This window comes from Myotis daubentonii, chromosome 13 (genome assembly GCF_963259705.1).
Source record: "Myotis daubentonii chromosome 13, mMyoDau2.1, whole genome shotgun sequence".
NCBI classification, from domain to species: Eukaryota; Metazoa; Chordata; class Mammalia; order Chiroptera; family Vespertilionidae; genus Myotis; species Myotis daubentonii.
The window spans coordinates 50,252,081-50,277,870 of NC_081852.1; the positions used below are offsets into that span (position 1 = coordinate 50,252,081).

General features: G+C 43.2%; 1 protein-coding gene across 4 annotated transcripts in view; it reads right to left on the reverse strand.

The window, feature by feature from the left end:
• The window catches only part of SORCS1 (sortilin related VPS10 domain containing receptor 1), a 463,918-nt gene that overhangs the window by 46,676 nt on the left and 391,452 nt on the right, over positions 1-25,790 (reverse strand). For all 4 annotated transcript variants that reach the window (XM_059661339.1, XM_059661340.1, XM_059661338.1 and 1 more), the window contains exons 18-19: positions 21,587-21,758; positions 7,649-7,835 (exon numbers count right to left, since the gene is read on the reverse strand). In XM_059661339.1, coding sequence (XP_059517322.1) covers positions 7,649-7,835; positions 21,587-21,758 — 359 coding nt within the window. The remainder of the gene's footprint in view (positions 1-7,648; positions 7,836-21,586; positions 21,759-25,790) is intronic.

Consider the following 25,790-nt stretch of genomic DNA (forward strand, 5'->3'; position numbering starts at 1 on the left):
GGTGTTGAGGTAAGCTTGTCCAGGACAAAGGCATGCCTGAGTGGGCAGAGAGCTCTCTGGTTCTCACTCCTCAGGATGTGCTAAACTAAACAAGGGATGATGCTATCCATGGAGGCCCCTTAGACCAGAAATCTTAATTAGATGAACAAATCCACAAAGATACCAATATCCTCCTCCTAAAGAACCACTCAGACCTTTCCTAGGACCCTGACCTTCCCTTTGAGTCGCTGTTCCCAGGAAAAATGTGATTTCCTCTGAGGTTGAAAATGACAGAAATCTATCACCTCCACCATTATTCCACAAGGTGCAGAAGAAGGGGGTGCCTCAGGCCTTTCCCCCTGCTCAATCACCGCCTCTTCTGCTTGACCTTTACATGTGTTTCCTGGTATACCGTCTCTGGCCTTTTCTCCCTCCACATGCTCTTCCACTGAGTCATATCACCCATACCCTGACCTTCAACTGATGACCACATGCTATGGGCTCCAGACTCAATTAGCAGCCAAAGGGTTCTGAGAAACACATGATTCTCCCCATTCTATATTCTCCATCTGTCGAATAAAACCAGTGTTTATCCAGGGGAGCAACCCAGAAGTAGAAAGTCAATCTAGATTGCTTATTTCTTACCTCCCACATCCATTTAGGCCACCATTTATTTGGTTTCAGAAATATGTCTCTACTAGAGCTCTTCTCACCTACCCCAATCCTGCCCTGATTCATGCACTAACTATCCCCCCCCTACCTCTACCTGGACCATTACCACTTTCTCACTGACTTCCTGCCCCTAACCTATCCCTACCTGATCCACCTGTTGCCCTACATGTTCAATGCCTGCCTCCCTCAATAACACATAAGCGGCACCCAATGCCAGGTGTCTCAGCACCTAGAATACAATGTATGCTCCAGGGTGAGGGTGGAGCAAGCACATGGACCTTGAGGGAGAGGTGGCTCTCCATGTTGGAGGAATAGTAAGAAAGCCTGAACAGCTGCAATGCAGAGATGGAGGGAAGGAGTGGAAGCCAATGAGATCTAAGAGGTATTCAGGACACGTAGCATGTCAGCCTTGTAGGCCTTGAACTATATGCGTGTGTTTGTGTAGCTTCATTCTTGCATGTATCTACGTTACATATGCATACAAAGCATGGTGATGGTGAGGTACCTTCTCACCCTCCAAATTGTTCTCAGAGAGATTTTCCTAGAAAGCCATGTGGATTATGCTATTCACTTGCTCAAATTAAAACCCCCATTACCTAATTATAATAACAATGATACCTAACACATATTGATTTAACATTTGTGGGACAGGGAACACAGGCTGCCAACTTTGGGAGTATAAGAGCCCTGTGCGTTTACCTTTAAAGATAAGGCTAGGACAGTTTCCAAGACATAGCAGATACTCGAACATTCTCTGGGTAACAAATGATATAATTTCCTGTCTCTGCTTTTGTCCATGCTTCTCTCTCTTTACAGAATTTGAGGTGAGGCTTTGTGACCAGCATACAGAATAGAATTGATTTTCTCGCTTAGAAGCCATACGATAAAAATTCGTTGGTCATAAGTCAGAATAGTTCAATGAGGTGACCAAAGGAAGCACTACTGAGGGACAGCTGTGCACCACACATTCTGCTAATGGTTTTTTATTTCCCTTTCATCCTCACAACAACCTCACGGAGCAGGCACTGCCATCATCCCCATCTAGAGACCAACAGAGAAAGGTGACCTTCCTTGATTCCAGGTTGTGAACTAAAGCAGCTCGATTTCAGGGCCCATGCTCTGCCAGCTGAAATTGCTCGATAAAACTCTCCCATTTTAACAAAAGAGCTAGGAAGAGTCACTAGTTACTGACGATTTAACTATGATCCAGGCACTGGAAAAAGAACTTGACACATGCCCTCAGACTTTGCATGGCTCCTGCTAGTCCCCTGTTGGCTCTGGAAGGCCATGCCGTGTTCCACCCCAGGGCCTTAGCTTTTACACCTTTCTTATGGCACCTGTCAGATTTTTAGATTCAGTTCCAGGGTCCCCTCTTGTCCTGACTCCTCAGACCAGGGGTCCTCAAACTTTTTAAACAGGGGGCCAGTTCACTGTCCCTCAGACCGTTGGAGGGCCGGACCATAGTTTAAAAAAAAACTATGAACAAATTCCTATGCACACTGCACATCTCTTATTTTGAAATAATAAAAAAAAACCCAAAACAGGAAAAAATACAATATTTGTATTTTCATGTGGCCCGCGGGCCATAGTTTGAGGACCCCTGCCTCAGACAGATCTGAGTTAAATGAATCCGCTGGAATGCAAGTACTACACCAGCTCGGTTAGTTCCATTCTAAAGGGGTTAATTTTCTTGGTCTCTGTCATATAGGACTTTTAACCACATTTTAAAGTCAGAACACACAGGAGGGATGATGTCTGTGTGTCCTGTTAGTGACAAAACTGAATCTTGTTACTAAAATATGCTCATTCGTCCATTTTAATAGTTTTTGAGTGCTACCATGTGTTGGGCATTGTTCTTGGTGCTGGGACACCTGGTACTAGATGGACGTTACGTGTTAATGAGGGGGGCAGGCATGGGGTCAGTGAGAGAGTGCTGTCTTTGGCAGGCTGGTCAAGGAAACGATCTCAGAAGAAGAAACGACATTTGAGCAGTGACCTGCATAAAATACAGGAGGGCACCAGGTGTCTATTTGTGATGATCTGGGGTGAGGAAGGAGCAAGTGCACAGACGCTGGGGAGAGCGCCTGCCCTCCATGTGTGAGGAATAGCAAGGATGGGCTGCAGTGCAAATGGAGGGGACTGGAAGCCCCTGCGATCTGAGAGGCATTCAGGACACTCAGCATGTCGGCCTTGTGCAGCCTCAGGTGTGCATGTGTGTGCTCGCATGAACTCATTGCTGCAATATTTACACGTTCCATGCTCATACGAATGTGTGCTATTTATCTTTCAAATTCCCACATCCTCTTGTATTCATTTACTTTTTAGGTGTCTAATATACTACACCTACTTCCTGCTGCCCCAAAGCCTACTCTCTAACATCTCTTTTATGCACATAGAGTGCAGTCTGCCCTAATGGATGGACGGAAGTGAACCTCCAGCCCTTGGAGGCCCCAGAGGGCTTGCTGCACTGAGACAGGAGCTGAACAAGCTGGCTGAAGCCTCTCCATCACAGAGGTGCCTGCAATACCAGAAAGGAACGGCAGGTGGCAGTGCATCACTCCATATGAATCTTCCTGGCAGGGTGGCAGAGGGGACTGCAGAATTGTGTGAATGAGGTTTCCCTGCTCTTTTTTCTTGTTTAGTCCTCCTGTGCTGCATGGAACAGCTGACGTCTGAGACTGGACATCGTGTGTGTGTGTGTGTGTGTGTGTGTGTGTGTGTGTGTGTGTGTGTGTGAGAGAGAGAGAGAGAGAGAGAGAGAGAGAGAGAGAGAGAGAGAGAGAGAGAATGTGTGTGTGTGTTCTGGAGATCTCCTCTGACTGCCAAATTAAATATTGTGTATGCATCATATTTCTGTTTGTCTGAAATGTTTCAAAATCCACCAGAAGAAACAAAAGCATAAAAGTATAAAGATGAGAACCTTGATCCTTGAACTTCAGCAAGCATAAGGATCATCTTAACATGTTCAAAGCAGGTTATGCTGCCACACTTGTGGGAGTTCTAATTCACTGGGTCTGGGATGGGGCCTGGGACACGACATTTTTGTCATGTAATTTCTGGGCAGGTGACTCATTAAACCACACCTTACAAAATCCAAGTATGGCATTTGCTGGCCAATATCATGCTCTGGGGAAAAGTGGCAAAGCTACACAGGATCACTAAGATGGGGCAGAGGGGCACCTGCAAGGGCACCTTTGTAAGGCACCAGCTGAAGAGAGAGGTGTGGGAAGGACTAGGAAATCCACTTCATTTCTTTTACCTTCCATTCTGCAAATTTGCATTTTTCTGTGATTATTTTTTTCCTCTGCAAGACTGGCTGAGCTAGGGCAGAGTTCTGAGCAGAACCCTGCATGTCCTCTAAATGCTCTGTCCCATCCAAGGCAACCCTGGCTGCACCTCAGGGGAGGGGTCTCATTAGATTGTAAATAAGCAGAGCACAGTGAATACTCTCCCCAAGGGGTTCAGGCATTTAAGGCTTCAACTGATTACCCAGCCCACCCACCCCCATGCCTAGCAACCTTAGTTTCCCTTAGTTTCTCATGGCCTTTGCAAACCCCTACTGAAAAGCCTCTGATTTGAAATCAAATCACCTTTCTGATCTGGAACGTGGGTGTATGTGTGTGTGTGTGTTCTAGATGGGCAATGGGGGGAGAGTCCCCAGGTGGAGGGAGGCAGAGTCCAAGGCTGAGGGAAGGGAGTTGGGTGAGAGGGCAGAGGGTAGGCCTGGCAGGCAGAGCCGAGTTGCTGCTGTGAACCCATTAAGTCAGTGGTTCTCAACCTTCCTAATGCCGCGACCCTTTAATACAGTTCTTCATGTTGTGGTGACCCCCAATTTCACTGTTACAAATTGAACATAATTAAAGCATAGTGGTGAATCACAAAAACAATATGTAATTATATGTGTGTTTTCCGATGGTCTTAGGCAACCCCTGTGAAAGGGTTGTTCGACCCTCAAAGGGGTCGCGACCCACAAGTTGAGAACCACTGCGACTAAGTCCAAGTGTATATGTTCCTCTGTGATCACTGACACTCAAGCTTTGCTAGTGGACAGGGCGCAACAGATGAGGCTCCACAGAACCTTCCAGAAACAAACTGCTCAGAGGAAAGGAGTGACTGGGCCAGGAGTTCAGGAGCCAGGAGTTCAGCCACTGCACCTCCCACTCAGTTCAGGCTCAGTTTTTGTATTTTTTTTTCTTCTAAATGCCCACCCCTACCCAACCCTGGCACTGTGACACTGAAAATTGCCAGTTTGAGATTTTAGGAATACGAGTCAATGATGGTCTTGTTTTGATTTCCTATTATCATTAAAGAGGTCAAAGTCACAGAACATCTCCGATCCGTGTTTCCTCCACTTGAAAGGCCCGTGCTGCCTGCCAGGGTATCAGGGTAGAGAGGTGGGGAGAAGAGTAACACACCCTGTGGCGTTCAGGAGAGAGGCGCTCAAGAACATGCTGAAAACACTCCTGATGTGGGTTTTGGATGGATGTGAATTAGTGAAAGTTGTAAAATAACCCTCTTTAATACAGTTAGTGCAAAAGAGTTAATTTTTGTCCCCAAGGCCGGGTTTAGAAAGGGGTTCCATTGTATGAGGCATGCTAACCCAACCTCTTAATCCAAAGTGAGTTTAACAAAATTAAAACCAGAAAACAAAACTTTCCATTACAGATCACCTTCCACCAAGGTTAAGGTCAGATCATTTAGTGGCTCAACTAGGCTAATGAGACCAAATAAAATGCAAGTGAACAGGAGCTCATTTCGCTGAGCACTTGTGGCTTCAGCAACTTTGGGTCTTTAGCAGAGGCCAGCTCTGCGCTGTTTCCCTGCCAGGATTTAATAAACCTGGGAGAGGGCTGGGGCCTGGAGGGACCCCTCAGGGATATGAGCATTTATACCATTTCTATGGGGAGAAAGAATCCACGGGGCAAAGGGAGAAAGAGCTGTGGATGACTCTGTCAGAGACCAGGAGACACAAAGCTACTGCTGAATTTTATATCAGTATTTACACGTGGTTAGAGTACAGTAGCTGTTTCATCCATATATGGGATGTGGAATAAAGCTACTGTAATTGTTAAGGAGAATAGCTTTCTAACAAAAACCCCCCTTACGGAACTGTGGACAGTGATAGGTGGCTAGGAAGACAAGCATCTTCAGCAAATGTGTTGTCACTTGGTTGCAAGTTATCTTAACAACCAATGCTTGCGTTGCATTTTTTAAAATTTTATGATCATTCCTATGATATCATCACTTGAGATTATTTGTTGGTCAGAGGCAACTGCAGAAAGTCTGAGCAGACAGCTGAGGAACGGCAGTCAGCAGGAAGGGAGCCCTGAAGTGGGTCTTGAACCTACGTCACTGACTAGCAATGCACTGCTCCTAACTTCAATACGCATGCTCCTTCAGGACAATCTGCAAACACGTGGAAGGAGGAGAAAGGCTGATGGAGACTTAGTTCCTCTAACCCCGAGCTGCTGTTGGCAGTGACAATAACCTTCACGATCAAGAGCTGGGATTTGAGGCGGGTAGGCCCGAGTCTGAAATCCGGCTCTGCGGCATGGTAGGTCTACAAATTCAAATAGATTTTTTAAACTCTTGGGACCCCACTGTCCTTTGAAAGTAGGGTTTCCAATAGTGCCTGCTTCACAGGGTTGCTTTGAGGACTGAGCTTGCACACATAAAGAGCCTGACTAGCACAAAGCCTGGCGCACCCTAAGAATTAAACATTTTTAAATGAAAAGAGGGAGGTGGAGTTGGCAACCTGGGAACCTTGCAAAACTTTGTTTAAACCGAAAGAAGGTGGAGTGTCTCTTCGAAGTTCCTCTGTCATGAGGTTCCAGAGAGACAGAAGGAGAGTCACTGATAGACCAGGATTCTTCAGGAGCCCAGCGATCTTCTGGGGACCCTAAACAGTGTGTCCTCCCCTGGACCACAGCAGCTTAAAACACTTCAGTCAGTACATTCTGCACTCAGTTTGGTTCAATGGGCAAAGGGCAGGTGAGAGGCATGGGATATTGCCTGGCCTTAATACTCTTGGCCTACAACTTGGAATTCACTTGAACAAGGCCATTCATATAAAAGAGCTACAGTCATTTTAAAGTAAACTCTTTCTCTAGGAACTTAAACAAGTCCTTTACCTCTGCGGGGACATTGACAAACCTACTATAAAAGGCATTCATGGCACCGTTATTACTCAACACGACTGAGGAGCTGTCATGGACTCATCAGACTTAGCGCACCCTTAGATCCCGCAATGGGCAAGAGCATTAACGTTTCTTGGAGCTGTTTCCTAGTGTACTTTCCTTATCATTGTTTACACTCTTTCCCTCTATACCACCTTCTCCCTAACAACAAATCATCCCCAGACCAGGGAACGCACTTTTTAAAAAGGAGCAAAATATTAAATAAAAGAGAGAGAGAACTCATGGACAACAGTGTGGTAATTGTAGGGGGGGGTTGTGGGTGGAGGTGGACAAGGGAATAGGGGGGATAAGTGGTGATGAAAAGCACAAAACAAAAAAATATTTAAAAGAGAGCAAAACTCTAAAAGAATATTAATAGTGAGATATAATGTAGGAGAAGAATAATCAAATGGGGAGAAATTCCTTTACTGATGCTAATTATCAATGCATTAGATTGAGCCATGCATGTGTTTTCAAACATTTCTGACAAAAAGCAACAACCATATTCAATCAAATAGCTTAGCAAGTTTCTCAAGCCAAACCCCCAGACATAGGGATTGTATTTCGGGTGCTCAGGTACCTCAATGAGACCCAGTAAGGGCAATGAAAAAATCTGAAGCAAAGCCGAGTCCAAGATTATTCAGATTCCACTCCCTGATTTCCTTCTTACCTCCTCCCCACTTGGCTCTCTTATTCTCCTTTCCCCTCCTGCTACAATGTAACTAACTAGTAAGCTTCCTCTAGGTATGAAATTTTAGATCACATTTTAAAAGGGCACAATATTTAAATGATGTCATAAATCAACAACAGTAATAACATACAAGTTACATGTAAGTACAGGACGGCGCTGTCAGACCCGAGACTGTTGTCCACCCGCACGGTCACTCGGAAAATTCCCACATTGTGATAAACGTGTTTGATCCCGTCTTCCATGGAGCTGAGGTTGACATACGACACTGCGATGCCATCACCGAAGTCCACTTGGATGAACGTCCTCTGAACGTCGCCCTAAAAAACAGCCCAACATCAGAAGAAATGGAGTCTGTACGAGGGTGCTTAGCTTGGGGGCTGGGGCTTGTCCTGGTTGCTGGCTCGGGAACAATGGCAACCCTGGCTCCCTCCAGGAGCTGGGAGGATATGTCTGTGGGTGACAGAATCCCTGTGACAATCTGCAATAGCCTAGTGCAGCTGTGGGCAAACTACGGCCCGCGGGCCGGATCCGGCCCGTTTGAAATGAATAAAACTAAAAAAAAAGACCGTACCCTTTTATGTAATGATGTTTACTTTGAATTTATATTAGTTCACACAAACACTCCATCCATGCTTTTGTTCCAGCCCTCCGGTCCAGTTTAAGAACCCATTGTGGCCCAAAAGTTTCCAGGTTTGAAAACTTAAGTGTCTGATCATCAACTCCAATTTGATAGCCAATTCCTCTGGAGGCTTTGCCTATAGCATGAACTCATTTTTTTGGTTGATTTTTCTTTGTTAAATGGCATTTAAATATATAAAATAAATATCAAAAATATAAGTCTTTGTTTTACTATGGTTGCAAATATCAAAAAATTTCTATATGTGACACAGCACCAGAGTTAAGTTAGGGTTTTTCAAAATGCTGACACGCCGAGCTCAAAAGGTTCGCCATCACTGGCCTATAGGCTTACCATCCATGTGAATAAAAAAAGTGTGCACAGTTTTAAATATGCCGCCTACCTGACACTGTCACAGAACACTTCCCATGTGCTTGGATCCCTGAGTCCCCTGCTTTATTTCTGGTTCCCTGACCATGCTGGGAAAAGGATAGGAGACACCTTGCCTTAAACCTGATATGACATTAGGCTCAGCCTTGTTATTATTATTATTATTATTCACCTGAGGCTATTTTTTCCATTGATGTTTAGAGAGAGTGGAAGGGGGGGGGGAGAGAGAGAGACATTCAGGTGTTTTCAAAGAGAGAGAGAAAGAGAGAGAGAGAGAGAGAGAGAGAGAGAGAGAGAGAGAGAGAGAGAGAACACACACACACACACACATTGATGTGAGAGAGACACACCAATTGATTGCCTCCTGAATGAGGTCCCAACAAGGGCCAGGGATAGAGCCTGCAACCAAGACACATGCCCTTGATTGGGAATCCAACCCAAAACCCTTTGGTCCAAGGGCCAACAATTTGACCACTGAGCCAAACCGGATAGTGCAGATCTATTATTATTTAAGATAATGATGGTTAATTTTTTTATACTGCAGCATTGTTTACTATCAAAATGATCTCATTCTTCACAGAATCTTAGTCTGGAGAGAAAAGCAGGCTTTGTTCAGCTAGCTTACAGATGAAGAAACTACAGTCAAGAAAGGTTTAATCACTTGCTCAAAGTTAACAACTCTAGTTAGCACCAGTCTTGAGATTTGAACCCATCTCTCTGGGTTGCATTTCATTCATTATCTGTGGCTAAAGAATTGACAGCTCCTCCAGGCTTCAATCTTAGCATGGCTTTCACAAGCGAGATGATTTCCTGTCTGTCATTCTACCTCCTTTGGTCTATGAGATGGGCATAATACCTTCCTGTCTTAACTCAACCCACTTTTATAATAGAAATGGGAGTAATTAGTGATGTGTAAAATTATATACTGAAACAAATGACGATAAAAACAATGCAACTGTAGAAGACCTGCAATGCCCTTTTAATGCTTATTTACAATCACAGGGTGCTAAATTTTCTGCAGGTGGGCAGGAAAACATAAGGTCTATACTTTAATACACTTTTATTTGTTTGTTTTGTTAGCTTTTCCCATTTTCATGGGGAAGAGAGACCCTTTGAACTAGAAATGTATTTTCGATTAAGTGAGGTTCATATGGTATCATATTTTGAAAAGGCCAAGTTGAAAATGCTGACATTTAAAAGATTAAATCACAGCAAAAGGAAAAGCAGTTCAAATCCTATGAATCTATGGGACCTGCTCTTCTGATCTATGCCAGGCCAGGCATTGTGAGGGGGACACACCACAGCTCTCAGTAAGGACATGGGCAAGTATTCTTCCCTAGGGTGGGAAAGAAACTCCATTCCCAACTGCAGAACAAATATCTACAAGCCTAGACATTGTTCAATGACTTGGATTCCCATCACTAATAAATATAAATGTCAACCATTCTTGCTGACTTGTCCTTCATTTGGACAACCAACGTGGACTGATCTATTTCTCATTCTTTTTTCTGGTCAGTTTTCACTCCCATGTTTTCTGAATTTTCAACAGAGTCGCTGCCAGCCAACCCTAGAAGAGCCCACCTTTAAATCTACTCACATTATTTGGGACAGGGAGATAGCAGGGATAGTTAGAGTTACCCATGTAATAAAACAAGCAATACAGTTTCTGAGAGAGAGGGGAGGAAGGGAGGGAGGATGGGAGGGAGTGAAGACATAGAGGGGAGGAAGGAGAGAGGGAGAGAGAGAGATGATTCTTTGTGGGGACAGAGTAGACTTCAGGGCATCAGCATTTGTGAGATCTGGGCCTCCTGATGTGGGCACAGGCCTCTGGGCTTCGTACTCCACACTAGGATGCAAGAGCCTCAAGGGGTCTAGTCTGACAGTTGACGGAAGCTGTTGTCGCTTTGCCCACTCAAGTGTTGTTCCATGGATCACATGCCTTTGCCTTCAGGGGCTCTTAAGGGCTCTGTAAGCCCAATACCATTTTAACTCCAGGACTCTGGGCTCACCTGACATCACATCAGCTTCTGAATTCCTTGGGCTGTAATTATAATCTGAGGCAGGGATGCTAACTCCTTTCAGAGATTAAGAAACAGGCCTAAGGTGTTTTATATATATATATATATATATATATATATATATATATATATATATATATATATATATATATATATATATACATATTATTGATTTTTTTACAGAGAAGAAGGGAGAGGGGTAGAGAGTTAGAAACATCAGAGAGAAACATTGATCAGCTGCCTCCTGCACACCCCCCACCGGGGATGTGCCTGCAACCAAGGTACATGCCCCTGACCGGAATCGAACCTGGAACCCTTTAGTCCGCAGACCGATGCTCAATCCACTATGCCAAACCAGTTAGGGCAGGGCTAAGGTTTTTGAGATTAAGAAATGGTGCCAAAGTCCTAGGTCACCATTTGATTAGGCAAGCTGGCCTGGCTTTAAATGACTGTCTGCCCATCCATCCATCCACCCACTCACCCACCCACCCACCCAACCAACCAACCATCCAACTATCCAAACAACCATCCATCTAACCACACAACTGACAGATATTTATTGAGTGTTTATCTTGTGTCTTGCCCTACATGAGAACAATAGATATGACCAAACAAACCAAACAGATTCGGTCCGGGGTTTCATGAGCATACAGACTACTAGTGAGACAAATGGCCTTTAAATAAATAATCTCAAAAGTAAACATAAAGACATTGTAGGGGGTCATATGAAGGAGAGGGCCTAACGTTATAAACCTATACAATAGCGAGAGGTGGCATACTGAAGACCTGATCTGATTAAGAACGTAGAGAAAGCTTCTTTCCCAGAAGAAGTGATATTTGAGCTGAGGAAGCTTAAAGCAAAGGAATATACGAATCAAACAAGGGCGTGAGTGAATGTGATGGAGGCAAGGCGTCCAGGCAATGAGGACAGAGGAAATGGACATGCAAGGGCCCCGTGGCAGGAGTGGGTGGCATCGTTGGAGGAGGCTGGAGATACAGACACAATAGGACCATGTTATGAAATGAGACTGGAGGGGAGAAAGTAACATGTTAGGACTTATGGGTCAAGTTTCTGATTTTGATCTTTTTCCTAAGAGCTGGGAAGCCATTCAAGTGTTTTAAGCAGGGGCTTGGGGGATAATGTCATGATATTTTTTAATTCAAAAATATCACTCTGGCTACAGTACAGAGGCTAAATTAGAAAGAGGCGATTTCTGGGAATCCAATTAAGGGAGCTCAGGGCAGATGATGGTGCACTGAAATATGAGTTGCAACAGGAAATTATATGCACCTTCCTGGCAAAATTAACTCCCATGGTTTATTAGTTTTGAAATCAGGGAATCTCAACCTTTGATATCAGCCTCTCTTACAAAAATTAAAGGAAAAACGCTGATGTCCAGCTACCATCCCAGACCCACCTCCTGGTCAGGACCTCTGGGGAAGATGCCAGGCCCTGCTGTGGTCTGAGAAGGTCTATAACTGATGCTTGGATGCACCAAGGGTTGGGGCCCTTCGGTTCAGATTCTTCAACATTAGTTTTTCGTGGGATGGAATTCTGAAGATGAACATATAGTCCAGGACAAGCTGACACTGTCCTTATTTTATTTTGGTGGGATGCTAAAGTTTTCCCAGGACGTTTTCAGATGCCCAGTGCTAAGGGTGCATTAATAAAGTCAGGCAGGAAGATCTGAACCCATTGTTGGCGACTGGTACATAAGCACAAACAAAAGTTCCAGGATCCATGCTCACTGGTCTAGGAAAACGAGCTGCTAGGTAAGATGAGGGCAGTTCGTGTAAACTTCTAAGGGCCGAGGTGTGTCCTTCATGACCGTATCCTCAGTGGCTAATACAGGGCCCACAGAGGGTTCTTTTTCGCTGAAGAAAAATTGGATATGGTGCATCTCTAATGTTTGTTCACCAAAGTGCCTTCTTATGTATTACCTCATTTGGCTGTTAGGAATCCTGGGAGACAGTGAGGACAGGTGCCATTCCTATTTGATATTCCAGAAGAATAGGGTCACAGACGGGCTAAGTAAGATGCTTAAAGCCCCTCAGCTAGAGAGAAAGAAAGGGTTTAGGATGATCTGTGGTTTAACGCTACCCATGCAGCTCAGCCCTTGTTGAGCTTCTTTGATTGAATGGTACTTGAGATCCCTTTCAGAGTGAGCGGAAGGTGATGGCAAAGGCAGGGCATCCCTTTCTTCTTTTCTTGTTAGTCTCTATTCCTGGCGCTACCTGTTTCCCCCCTGACAACACTTCTGTTTACAAGTAGAAGGATGGGCTGTCAGGAGGTCTACACAACGTTCTTTTTCTTTTTTGAGAATTTTTATAAGAGTTTAACTGAGCCAAGCTGCTGACAATTGCCAGGAAGCAAGATCTCAAATGCTCCCTCCATACACCATTCTTATGTCCCCCCCCCCGCCTCCCCCCCCCCCCCCCCGGTGAAGCACTTATTATGCTCAAGCCATAGAGGAGATAGAGAACATGGTATTCGGAATGAGCAGCTGGGAAAATCTTGTGTATAACTGAGTAGCTTTAAGCTAATAATTCACAAGTCATCATTCCTGAAACAGGACCTAGGCTGGCAAATACCTAAACTATCATATACAATTCTTAAGCCTGAACGCCATTCAGTCACATGCCCTAATATAGATACAGAACTGAGAATACTAGCTCAAAAGAAATGCCAGAGAAAGGCACAAAAGCCAAAGGAAACCCATATGGGGATTCTCCAAGGGCAACACTGACTCTGTGATAGAAAAACAAATACATCAAATGGCCTCAGTGAAGCCAAGATTAGCCTGAGGAAGGAAAGGTGTGTGAACCTATCAGTTCCTGTAACGTGGCTCAGAGAAAAATGGGAAAACAAATGAGGCAGTGACTCAACAGGGACAGCTTCAGACCAGAATGAGACTCCCAGATGCTCCCAATTGTGTTAGGGACCTGGGGCAGGTAGACACCGGGCTCATATGTCAGAGCCTGGTCTCTGCAGAACCTCAGCGTGGGCCTGACTCAGGCGTCCTTAAAGTTTATGCAAAATAAGTACACTGTTGAGGAGTGACTATAGTAAAATCTATTTTTGTGCACCATTGTAAGTACTAAAAGCCTATGGGTGTTTGTACAGGGGAAGGTGCCAGCAGATATAACCCAGCCTGTTAACTCTGGCTGAGGGTGCAGTGAGGTGAGGGGCAGGGAGAGCAGCAGGGTTAAGAGAGAGGGGGAACAAATGAGGGGAAGAAAAGATTTCACCAGATTTAATAGGGGGTAGAGTATTACATAGCACAAGAAACAGTAAATAAAACAACACACACACTATTTGGTCTCTACTATCACTGTAAACATGTAAATCTTGGTTAAGTATATGAGAACTAATTGGAAGGTAACACAGATATAGGTTAGATTGATGACAAGATACAGCCAACTTTGATATTGGATTTTGGTTGTTATTCCAATGCTCTTTGGAACACAAGTAAGATTCAAAATATCATTAAGAGCATTGAATGACAGAAACAAAAATCAGATATTTCACTCTCAAGGCTAAAGATATTTAGGTTGTGGGAGGGGGAAAGAGCATGAAATGAAAGTAGCCCACCACTGGCTTGAGCAACCCTTCTTAAGGTAGGAGTGGACTGAGGTTAGTACAGCTGTGGGCAAACTACGGCCCGCGGGCCGAATCCAGCCCGTTTGAACTGAATAAAACTATTGAAAAAAAAAGACCTTACCCTTTTATGTTATGATGTTTACTTTGAATTTATATTAGTTCACACAAACACTCCATCCATGCTTTTGTTCCGGCCCTCCGGTCCAGTTTAAGAACCCATTGTGGCCCTTGAGTCAAAAAGTTTGCCCACCCCTGGGTTCGTAGGTGTAGACTGAGGTTAGTAGGTATAGACTGAGGTTAGTAGGGGTAGACTGAGGTTAGTAGGTGTAGAATCAGGTTAGCGAGGTCTTGACCAGAAGCAGGAAAGGAGACAACTAAGGTACAATGTATCCTGGCCGTCAAACAAAACATCCCACCAGCCTGTGGACATGAGCATATGGAGAGAAGTGCTATCTAACTTGTGCTATTCAATCCAAACTCTGCCATGTGACTTATTTCATAAAGTGTGCAAGTAAGATTGTTCTACAACATCTCCTGATGGTCATTAAGGGAGAATAGAGAACATTTCTTGAAACCCTGAGCCAGAAATAATAACTTCTGTATATATAATATCTCATTTAATCTTCAACCCTAAATGAGTCAGACTTAAAAGATGGCTAAGATTTGCATGGCATCACAAGATGAGGTTGAATCAAGCTGTTCTTAACTCCAAATTCACCATGCCTACTACTTGTTCACAGAAGACTGTCTACTATTCTATTGTGCTCCTTCCCAGGTGGGTGCTGAAGAATGGAGACACTCACATGTGAAACCAGACAGCTTTTGTAAGCTGCAGTAACTGAAACCCTTTCGAAGTTTAGAGGAATGCCAACATGCATCAAATTCTTCATTAAGTAATGATGGAAGAGGAGCCCAGTGTAAGATGCCAGGTTCTACAGATGACCATGGAAGTGTAAGGTGTGCCTGCAAAGATCCCGGTTGGCATATGTTCAACAAAGAGTGAGATAAGTCTATACAGGAATCAAATACTGTATCTGTCCTGGACCTGCTATTTTATAACAGTAAACTGAGTCCTTCTGGTACAGGCACATCAGTCTATGATAAAAGGAAGTTGAACACGCATGTTCTCATGCTGGTCCTCTTTAGTATCCCTTCCAGAAGGCACAACTCTTGCTGAAAGCTGGGGCTGCCTCACTAAATCCGCTGGGAGAGAGTCTTTCTTGGATGTCTGGTTCAAATCATGCCCTATGAGCTTCTTTTCCTTTTTAAAACCGAGCCCTGGAAAACAGTATCAAGATATCTAGATATCTCATCATTGCGGAATACAGAGTCAGCGCCTCCTCTTCCCTATTCAGAGATGGCTTTATAGCACAGGTGTCTCTCCAAGTGCCCAGAACTTGGATGCCCTGAACTGGAGGGAGAACATTCACAAAGGTGAGGAGGGCAGTGCATAGGTTTTATGATCTCACCAGAGACCTCAGGTGTGACAAAGCCAGGGAGACCAGACTAAGGACCCACCCAATCATTTGATTGGATACATGCTATGTCACCTTTTCTCTGATGAAATGCAGATGGCTGCGCTCTTCTTTGAGGACTCTGATCCTTGGGACTTGCCTAGCTCTCCATATCAAGAACTTCCCATTGGAACATCAAAATAATTTAAATCTTCACTTGCAAATAAGCCATAGCACCCTGTGTTTGAATGCACAGCAAGCTTCATAAGTTCCCTTTTGTGTCTTCTGCACTTGGTGCCTGGCTTAGAATGGAACAGAATGCTTGCCATACGGCAGGAGGAACACTTGGCTTGTGTAAGCAGATAAATGACTATGATCCAAAGCCTCTGCACTCCATCTAGACATCGTGGTGTAGCGAGGTCAGGACCTTGGCCACTTGTGTTTTGGAAACAGTTTTCAGGTGATAAAGGACATTGCTATACCGATACCTTTGCATGGTAGCTTTAGAAATCACCTCAGCAGGCTTTGGCAGGAAAACTACGGCACTGCCAAATAACTTAACTCTTACAAATGCTTTTGAATGACTGTAAAAAAATCACTCTAAAAGTAAAACAGTATGGTATGTAATAGAGCAAATTGTGCAATAGAACAAAATTTACACCGTAAACACAAGAGCAGAAGGAAAATTTCTTTAGGAATATACCTATGTAATGAATTTTTTTGGCAGTAAAATATATAATAGAAATATGTTAGTCTTATTAGAAAATAAAAATAAAGAGAAAAGGCATGGTGTCTCACTGAGAAAATGTAAACAATAAATAAAATGAGGGGTAAAAATTCAAATCACCCATAATCTTATCACCCAGAGATTACATTAACAGATTAGTGTATACCATATTAACCAATGAGAATGTACCATCATCACCACCACAGTAACACTGAGATCACTGTACTGTTTTATTTTATGCTGTCACTGAACTAAAACTCCCAGTAATGAGACAGGTTTTCTCTTTGCTTGTCAAGGCAGACTGAAGTTCTTTGCAAACATCTAGTCCCTGAAACCCTAGAGAATAGCAACGCACCAATGGCTGTGGACCAGTATTAAGGGGAGAGGGAAGTGGAATCTTAGAAAGAGTTCGAACCAATCCAACCTGAACTTCAGACACTAGGCCTCTGACTAAAGACAACCTATATTGCCTGTCTCATTTCCGTCCTTCCTTTTTAAATGGCAGCAACAAGAAAGAAGAAAGGAAGAGGCTCAATTACCTTTCTAGAGTCAAAGAGAATAAAGCTGAATGGAGTAAGGAATAATACATGAGAAAGTCTCTGAATCCCCATGGCTCGTTGAAATCAGCTCTTGCTCCTTTGTGTGGAAGGAGAAAAGAGCTGAGGTTTCTCGCTCAGATCTGGGCTGGCTGAGACATTCACACCTGCCTAGACATCACATTGCCTGCTACCTCTTTGTGCTATCGCTAACAGCCCCAATTCTTCTTCAGATGAAAAAGTAGGTCACATTCTTTCAGGATTTCAACCAAAGAGCGTCTCACAGAAAATTTCAGCGGGAGTCATCTTCCCTACCATCGGAGGGCTGGCAGCGCCCTGCAATATTTATGAAGCGTTATTACGTTATGGTCACTCCCATGCTGCCATACATCTGTCAATGTATGTGGAGCTACCGATCACTGAAATCCATCAAACGAGGACACAACCTCACGCCTTGAAGTTAAATCTCACAGAAGCAATACTCATGAATTCTCCTTATTAAGTTTCAGGCTTTGTATGTAAATGAAAGTATTAAAACAATGAGATACAGATCAAAGTCTTCATTTTGGTCTCTCGCCTCAGATTTAATTTAAAAGTCTTAAATTATGCAGCGAATTGCATCTCTTTATTCTTATGGCTGTTTAAAATGTATTTAATTATCTTCCCTAACATGCAGAGACTACTTCTGCCTAGCAGTCCTCTCAAACGAATGCATTCCAAATCGGTTTCGCTGAGTTCTTAAGAATAATTAGGCCCTTCACCATCCATCCTGTGCCTTCAGGGCCTTGCATTGGGTTTCTCTGGGAAGCCGGAGTGATTGCCTTGAACGTCTATAGGCTCATTAAGTGCTCATTAGTGGTCCAGAGGACATCCATCTTCAGCAAGTCTCCAGACAGAGTGATGCCACTCCTCACCAAATGCTTGAGTCTCAGAAAACACTTTTGATCAGCTTCCCGAAATTCAGGGGTAATTGGAAAGCAGCTTCTTTGACAGAGTTTTATGAACTCCACCTCTCCCCTCTAGGTTGGTCCCTTGATCAACTGTTCTTTTTCCTTAAAGAACCAATGATGCGTGAATGCATTGGTGGTGGTGGTGGTGGTGGTGGTGTGTGTGCGCGCGTGTGTGTGTGTGTTTTCCTCTTGCGTCTCGAATGGAATCAAGGCTGGCTCCTTTACCCTATGACTTCTAATGAAGGTTCTCTCATTAGAATATATTGGAGAGAAGCGTAAAAGCAGCAGGGATGGGGTTCCTGACAAGGCACCTTTTTATCAACTTCAATAGTTATGTGGTTCTTGGAGTAATCCACCAGGTGAGCCACGTTGTGGGATTTGAAGACGTTGGTTATGGAGTCACTTTTGTCACTTAGATGTGGCGGGTGGCCTCACATGCTATTTGCAGGAAGGGGTTCTGCTTCCGGCACATGTGAAAATCTGAAAAATTCTGACTTGGGTACATCTTTTTGTACATGGAGATACAAGCTAGCATCTCTGTGCTTAGCCTTTGATTATCTCTGGTCGATAACAAGTTTTCTTCTTGATTCTGGTTTTAGCAAGGTTTTCATTGATAGTCTTGTTAGATTTAGGACATAAGCTAGTAAATAATGAAGGAGGGGATTTAGGTTTCAGACCAAGACTTTAATAGCTCTTGGATGTTATTCAAATTATAAGCAAATTATATTCAAAGGTTGGGCTTTGTGACCACTCTGGAAGCCTATCCAAACCCAGACACATTGAGTTCCTAACAATCTCTGGGGCACAGTGAGCAGAGATGCTAGAGCTGCAACCAGGAATGGCATGAGCCCTACCTTAGTAATTATTTATAATTTATTGGGTGGGTAAATATTATTACAATAAAATGTAGTAACTTAGTTTTTCATTTTGTTTTAAATGGACACAAAATATTTATGTTCTATTTCATGTGGTGAGTTTTTTTTATTTTATTTAAAACTTGATATAGCAGAGGTCTTAGTTAACCCAAAACATGATTTCCACCAACTGAACTATATATGTATACTCATGAATGAAAAGTACATGGTTTGAAATCAAAACTTAATGAAATATTTGATAAAGCACAAATAAACACACACACACACACACACAAGGCTTACTATTTGGTGGGGCAGGTAACTCCTCAGGTTTCTAATGCTTTGGTTGGCATGCACACGAGATGGAACCTACATGGAGGGGTTTGTATGCAAGTCACTGGGGGCAAAGAAAGGAGGGTGGCATCAGCCTCTAGCCCAGCCTAGCCCTATGGACAGACACAGCCTTATAGGAGAAAGAGAAACCATGAGACACAGGCACAATCATTGGTGCCAAAGTGACAAAATATACCGACGTGGAGAGGTGAGTCTCCTGCCCACTTCTGTATTAATCACACTGTAGTGTCATAGCAGAGGGTAGCAGAGACCTCCTGGTCCCTCTGGCACTGGAGGACCTTCTTCTTTAGGGCATCAGAAGCATGGCATATCTCCCTACTGTTAGGAAGAATAGGCATGAAGTAAGGGGGCATGGATAAGACATTATATTCAAAGTAAACTGAGGAGCATCAAATTCAAATGAGAAACTGACTCTTAGAAATTTTCAGGAGGACATGGAAACTCCATGTATTACCAGTGACATATGTCAGAGATTTTTGTTTCTTTTTGTTCTAGATTAAATTTTAAAAATATTATAGCATCATTAAGTTTGGATGGTAAACTCTTTGAGTGCTGCCTTCATATCCTGTGCTTTCTGATATTTTTAAAATAGATCAAACAGTTCCAGATACATAGTAGCCATTCAATGATGGCATGGTCTTGCACAGAGGGGGAAACTCAAGAGAGGATTTGACTTCTCTCTTGGCTTAAATAGTTTTTAACAAACTGATCTCACGCATGAACCTTTTCAGACAATGAGGGGGAAATCTTGGTTTAGATATGGACTAGTGTCTCAGAATATAGGAGCAGCCATAGACCAGCCTGGCTTGGACACTAATCATTTTACCTCTTCTTTCTATTCCTTGATCTCTGTCAATCCCTGTCCGCAGCCAAGCGTTTATAGGGAGCCTTACCAACCACATAAAGTTCTTTCCCAGAAAATTGTTCTTTCCACCATAGAAACACCATGGACAGGCAAGATACCATGGAGCCTGGATTTGTGGTATTAGATAAGTTACTTTTCCTTTCTGTGCCTCAGCTGGTCATCTATAAAATGACAATGATGATAATCTCTACTCATATAGGGCTGCTGTGAGATCTAAATGTGACAATCAGTGAAAGCATGCACAAACCGGACTACTGAGAGTGCTAAGTGTGGCCTATCTGAATTGTCCTGGTGCCGTTATTTCAGTGCTATCCAGCTACTCAAGGACATCCCGCTTCTCTTTATTCTGCACAGATTATCACATGCATCGTCCATGCTTACGTATATAATCCAGAGATGGAATCTAATGAAAACAAAAAAGCTAAAACTGATGAACAAAATAGATCTAGAGACATGGAAGCAAGGGAAAGACTGAGGAATCTCAGAGAGAAAAGTGGAGGGGGGGCTGGGAAGAGATTAACCAAATAATTTATATCCCTATATGCATAACCTGAGGACACAGACAATAGTGAGGTGAAGCCTGGGAGGGCGGCAGGAGCCAGGTGGAGGGGGTCAATTGGAAACAGGGTGACATCTGTAATACTTTCAACAATTCAACAATAAAGATAAATTAAAAAAATAATCTAGAGATCAATAGAGAAACTGAAGTTGTTTCTGCAAGAGGAGCTGGTGAATCATTAGCACAGAACCCTATGGTCAGACATGAGGTCCCCAGGGCCTCCTGATGTGGGCGCAGGCCTCTGGGCTTGGTATTCTGCACCAGTTGACAAGAGCATCAAGGGGCCCAGTCTGACAGCAAAGGCAGCAGATTGCTTCCCTGCTGTTGCAGCTGTACCCACTCAACTGGAATGACCTGACTTACTTTTTTTTCCTTTCTTGTGCCCAGAAGGCATGCATTTACATATCTTAGAAGCAGATTCCCCAATCTGTTCCCACTTCACTCAGCCAAGTTTGAGGTGCCGGATAATCTTACAAGGAAAGCAAAGCTGTACAGATAAGAGCCTGGCCTCTGCCCCAGGAGGTGCACTCCATTTGTACAAAGGCTAGAGCTGACCAGGAGTGAGTTCTTGTTTCAGACCTGGTTCTGCTGTGTTCTTAGAAATAAAACAGAAACCTGAGCTTGCCTTTCTAATCCTTAGAGACTACTTGCTTTTTTGCCCGTATCACTTAGATATTGTCCAATAACCCAAGGATGGGGAAAAAAGCACAGAATATCATACTGCTTCTCTGTGCTTCCCTTCCCGCTGGAAGGTGACCTTGTCAGTCCCAGCTGCCTCGGTTGGCCCCGAAACCAACTGTGATCATCCCATCCCTGTGAGTCCATAAGAGCAGTTGAGCCAACACTTTCTGTTTGAACTTCCACGGGGAATCTGAAATCTGACCTCTTACACAGTGTGGTGTATGAACTGGCAAAGTTCTTGCGGGAAATACTGCAATGAAAATCATGGAAAAAATGTCTCAGAGAAGATGAAATGATAACCACAGAAACAATAACCAAAAGCAGAATACAATAAAAATTTAAATAATAACATTAGAAATATGTAAATAAAGCCCCAAAAGATGTATATAAACTAAGCCATGATTTCTTGGGGAAAAAAATCACTGGCTCTGGAAGGCAGAGGGGAGAGGGGAATCGGTCCTACCTCTTCCAATTGCACCATGAGAGTAACATTGTGCCCTTGCTCGGCTGTCAACTTTCCATCCGCCGTGACGATCCGGAGACCCCGTGGGGCCTTCCCTGGACACTTCTGTGGTTTGGCCGTGTACTGTTCTCTCACGCCATCCGTGCAGTTATTGGAAACCACCTTCCTATACCTACATGGAGAAGAGCTCAAGTTGTAATCCAGCTCATTATAATTCAGATCACACTCCCAATGTTTTAAACGGAATCTGCTGCCTAGCCCTGAGGGCTATCAATAACTACATTTCATGTTGCTTTGAGGATTATAAAGCACCCAACAGGAAGGTGGATCATCATAGCAGCATATTGGACCTATTACTAGCACTTTCATATAGTTCTTTCATTCATTTAGTCAGTCAATAAATCATTTCACTTCGGCGCTGCGGGAAATGCATAGCAGTAGAAGACATGGTCCTTGCCCTCACTAAGTTTATAATCTAGTTGAAGAGATATGCGGATAATCTAGGAGATACTCTAAAGGTTACATAATTAAGGGTTAGAATGAGTAATATATATATCACAAGGGAATTTGCCATTCAGAGAAAGACTAGATTGTTATTGATGATGACATGGTTTAACATTAGATCTTACAGAGCATGATATAGTAATGGCATAGTTCAGAAAGTTGGCTAAATTTGATCATTTCTATTCAATATTTCCTGTGGGGTTATACTGGCTAAATCACTGAAACTTCATATTAAGGAGACTTCACTATGCAGATTGAGTCAATCCTTCCTACACTTTTGCTTATTTCTTCTTATTTTCACTTTAATAATATAATAAATTATCCTATAAGTTTACTCCATACAATTGATCAGAGTCATAATAAATTAAATCTGTGGTTTCAGGATGATTAACCTTTAAGGCTTTGCAGGTTCAGTGTTACCTATTCATCATCTTTTTTGTGCGGTGGTCCACAGTAACCATTTTATGTACTCATATATAGGATGCCCTTCCAAAAATGTATACACATATATTTTTTGATAGCTCAATCAATGCTTCTTTCTTTTCAGATGTAACCCATTGCAATGAATAATTATTCAAAGTGTGTATCCATTTTGGGGGGACACCCTGTATTTGATTACCCAAGATTAGTGTCTACAATTAGTGGTAGAGTTCAAACTGGAAGCAAAGCCCAAGATCTTCCTCTCTTCCAGACCAGGTATGAAGGGCCAGATAGTACATGCTTTAGCTTTGTGGGCTATATGGTCTTTGTGACAAGCGTTCAACTCTTTGGTTGTAGCATGAAACTGAACATGGAATGAATACAGCTGGGTTAAAAAAACAACAACAACACCTTTATTTACAAAAACTGGCAGTGTGCTGGATTTGGCTCGCAGGCTATTGTTTTCCAACCCCTTCAGAGCTAGCCAAAGTCCTTTCCTCAGGTTCGGAGTCTCAGAATTGACTACCTAAGCCCATGGTTGAGAAAGTCAAATTAAATACTGTGTGAGAAAGTGCTGTGACCACTATGTGTCTCTACAAGGTCAATTATTAATCTTTAACTTACCTTGTAAGGTAGTCGTGTGGGTTAAATGGATTAATGTACACAGAGTACTTAAAACCACCCTGGCAATTAGCAAGTGCTGGTGAAATGTTATTTCCATTTAACAATAATAATGTTATCAATTATTTTTATTTAATATTATTATTTGACCTGTTAACAACCTTTATGTTTTCCAAATGTCCTTAGGATAAGTCACAAATGCCATAAGCTTCTGCCAGAAGCCCTCCACAAGCTAACTTCATTCTCATTTTCTGGACACGGTCTCCCCCACAGCTCATTCTGCTCCAGCCACACTTCTCTTTTCAATCCTATTGAAAGTATTTATCTTCTTTTGCTCTTTCTGCTTCTGTGCCCTCCTGTATGTTCCATCACTATCATGCTTTCAGTTACATCTTATCACCTGTCTTTTCCTGACTGTGATAGTAAAATAGTAAGATGTAAGAAGCTCATATTTCTTTAAAATAGATATTTTTATTGACTTCAGAGAGAATGGGAAAGGGAGACAGAGATAGAAACTTTAATGGTGAGAGAGAATCACTGATTGGCTGTCTCCTGCATGCCCCATACTGGGGATCTAGCCTGCAACACGGGCATGTGCCCCGAATGGGAATTGATCTGTGACCTCCTAGTTCATAGGCCAACTCTCAACTAATGAGCCATGCTGGCCCGTCAGAAGTTCATTTAAAAAATATATTTATTTTTAGAAACAGAGGAAGGGGGAGGGAGCTCGAGAGAGAAATATCGATGTGAGTGCAGAACACTGGTCAGCTGCCTCCTGCATATCCCCTACTGGGGATGGAGTCCGCAACCTGGGCATGTGCCCTACCTGGGAATCAAACCGGCAACCTTTCAGTGCATGGGACAACACCCAATGAACTGAGCCACACTGGCCAGCACAAAGTTCAGATTTAGAAAGTTCTTATTGCATTGTAGTTTAGTCATAGGGCTAAATTCTTAACAAGACTTTTCTTACTCATCTTCAAAATATCCCTAGTAAGGAAGGGATTCTTACTCCTGATATAGGGATGAAGATGTTAAGATTCAAAGAAGTTAACTCATTTTCTCAAGATGACATAGCCAGGACCCCGGACAATTTGTCTCTGGAACACATCTGCTTTTTACTGCTGCACTGTACCTATTCTTTAAATGGGGCAAGATCATCCCTCCTCTAAACTCCTTGAGGAATCCTTCTGATTGACTTGATAGGAATCACGTATGCCTTGCAGGACTGTCTTCCTGTGTATGACTGTGAACTTTAAGCTCCTTGAGAGCATCCGTGTGCCCTGCATATGCAAGCCTGGTCATCAGGAGGTCCACACTGGGATGTGGTTCCATTTTAAATATTGAAATAGCCCTTCAGGCACCTCACCCACCAACCCAGCTGTGCAGATCCCTCTCTTTGGAATCCCTGCTTCTCCTTACAATTCAGCAACTGAAGGATTCACACCTAGCACAAGTGGCAGCCTCAAACCGCCACTCCTGCCCTAGCCGGTTTGGCTCAGTGGATGGAGCGTCTGCCTGAGGATTCAAGGGTCCCAGGTTCGATTCCGGTCAAGGGCATGTACCTTGGTTGCGGGCACATCCCCAGTTGGGGGGTGTGCAGGAGGCAGCTGATCGATGTTTCTCTCTCATTGATGTTTCTAACTCTCTATCCCTCTCCCTTCCTCTCTGTAAAAAATCAATAAAATACATTAAAAAAAAAAACAAACCCGCTCCTTCACCGAGATCTCCACTCCTTGGATACTGGAGCATAGTGGCATTCTGGTACCAGCAATGGTAGCAAAAAAATAACTGTCAAAGTCACATAGTGAATATGGCATCCCACTGAATTTAACTGTGTGTCAGTAACTCCCTGTTTGTGAGGTGAGGCACTACTAGGCAAATGGAAGGCAGATTATAATTTTTAATCACTTAGCATCCAAGCACACCTGTGACGGTCTTGGCAAGCAGCTATAGAGGCATGGGCTCACCATCGCCACTGTCATCATCATCTAGGGAACATTCCTTTTGTTTGTCTGGGCTCTGCCCCATCATTGCCTCAGGCTTTCCTGAATTCTGTAGCAACAGGAGTTCTGCTTAAATCCAAAGCACGGATCCTTCCCCCTGGGATTCTGCCACAGAGAAGACTTGGTAATTTTTTTAAACGCTCATTAAAAACCATTCTGAAACTATTTCATTTCCTGGATGAAAATGGAATCGCATTAGCCCGACCAGACCTGTCCTGGAAATTTAGAAGAAAATTGTGTATAAATACACAGTTAATTTACTCAAGTAAGCACACACCTGCTTTTTGCAATACAGAATGCTCCTATTTTCATACCCGCAGCTGTCCCTGGGTCTGAGTTACATAAATGAATAATGCATTTAATATGTTATTAAATGGGGCTGCTGCCTCCACAATAACAAGGCAACTTATGATTATGTTGGACCTAAGCTCTGAATATTGCTGGGATGCATTTAGTGGATAAAGCACTCTTCAATCTACCAAGAAGAAAAGCGATCTCTAATGGCAGGGGAGTCTGTACAATTACTGGAAAGGAAACATTCTGCAAGTGTGCCTTTGATATTACCGACCACTCATCAGTAGATAGTGTCTTATTACTTCAACAACCCCGATTCAACTATTCTCTTCTTATCTTGATACTCCTGTCACCTTTTC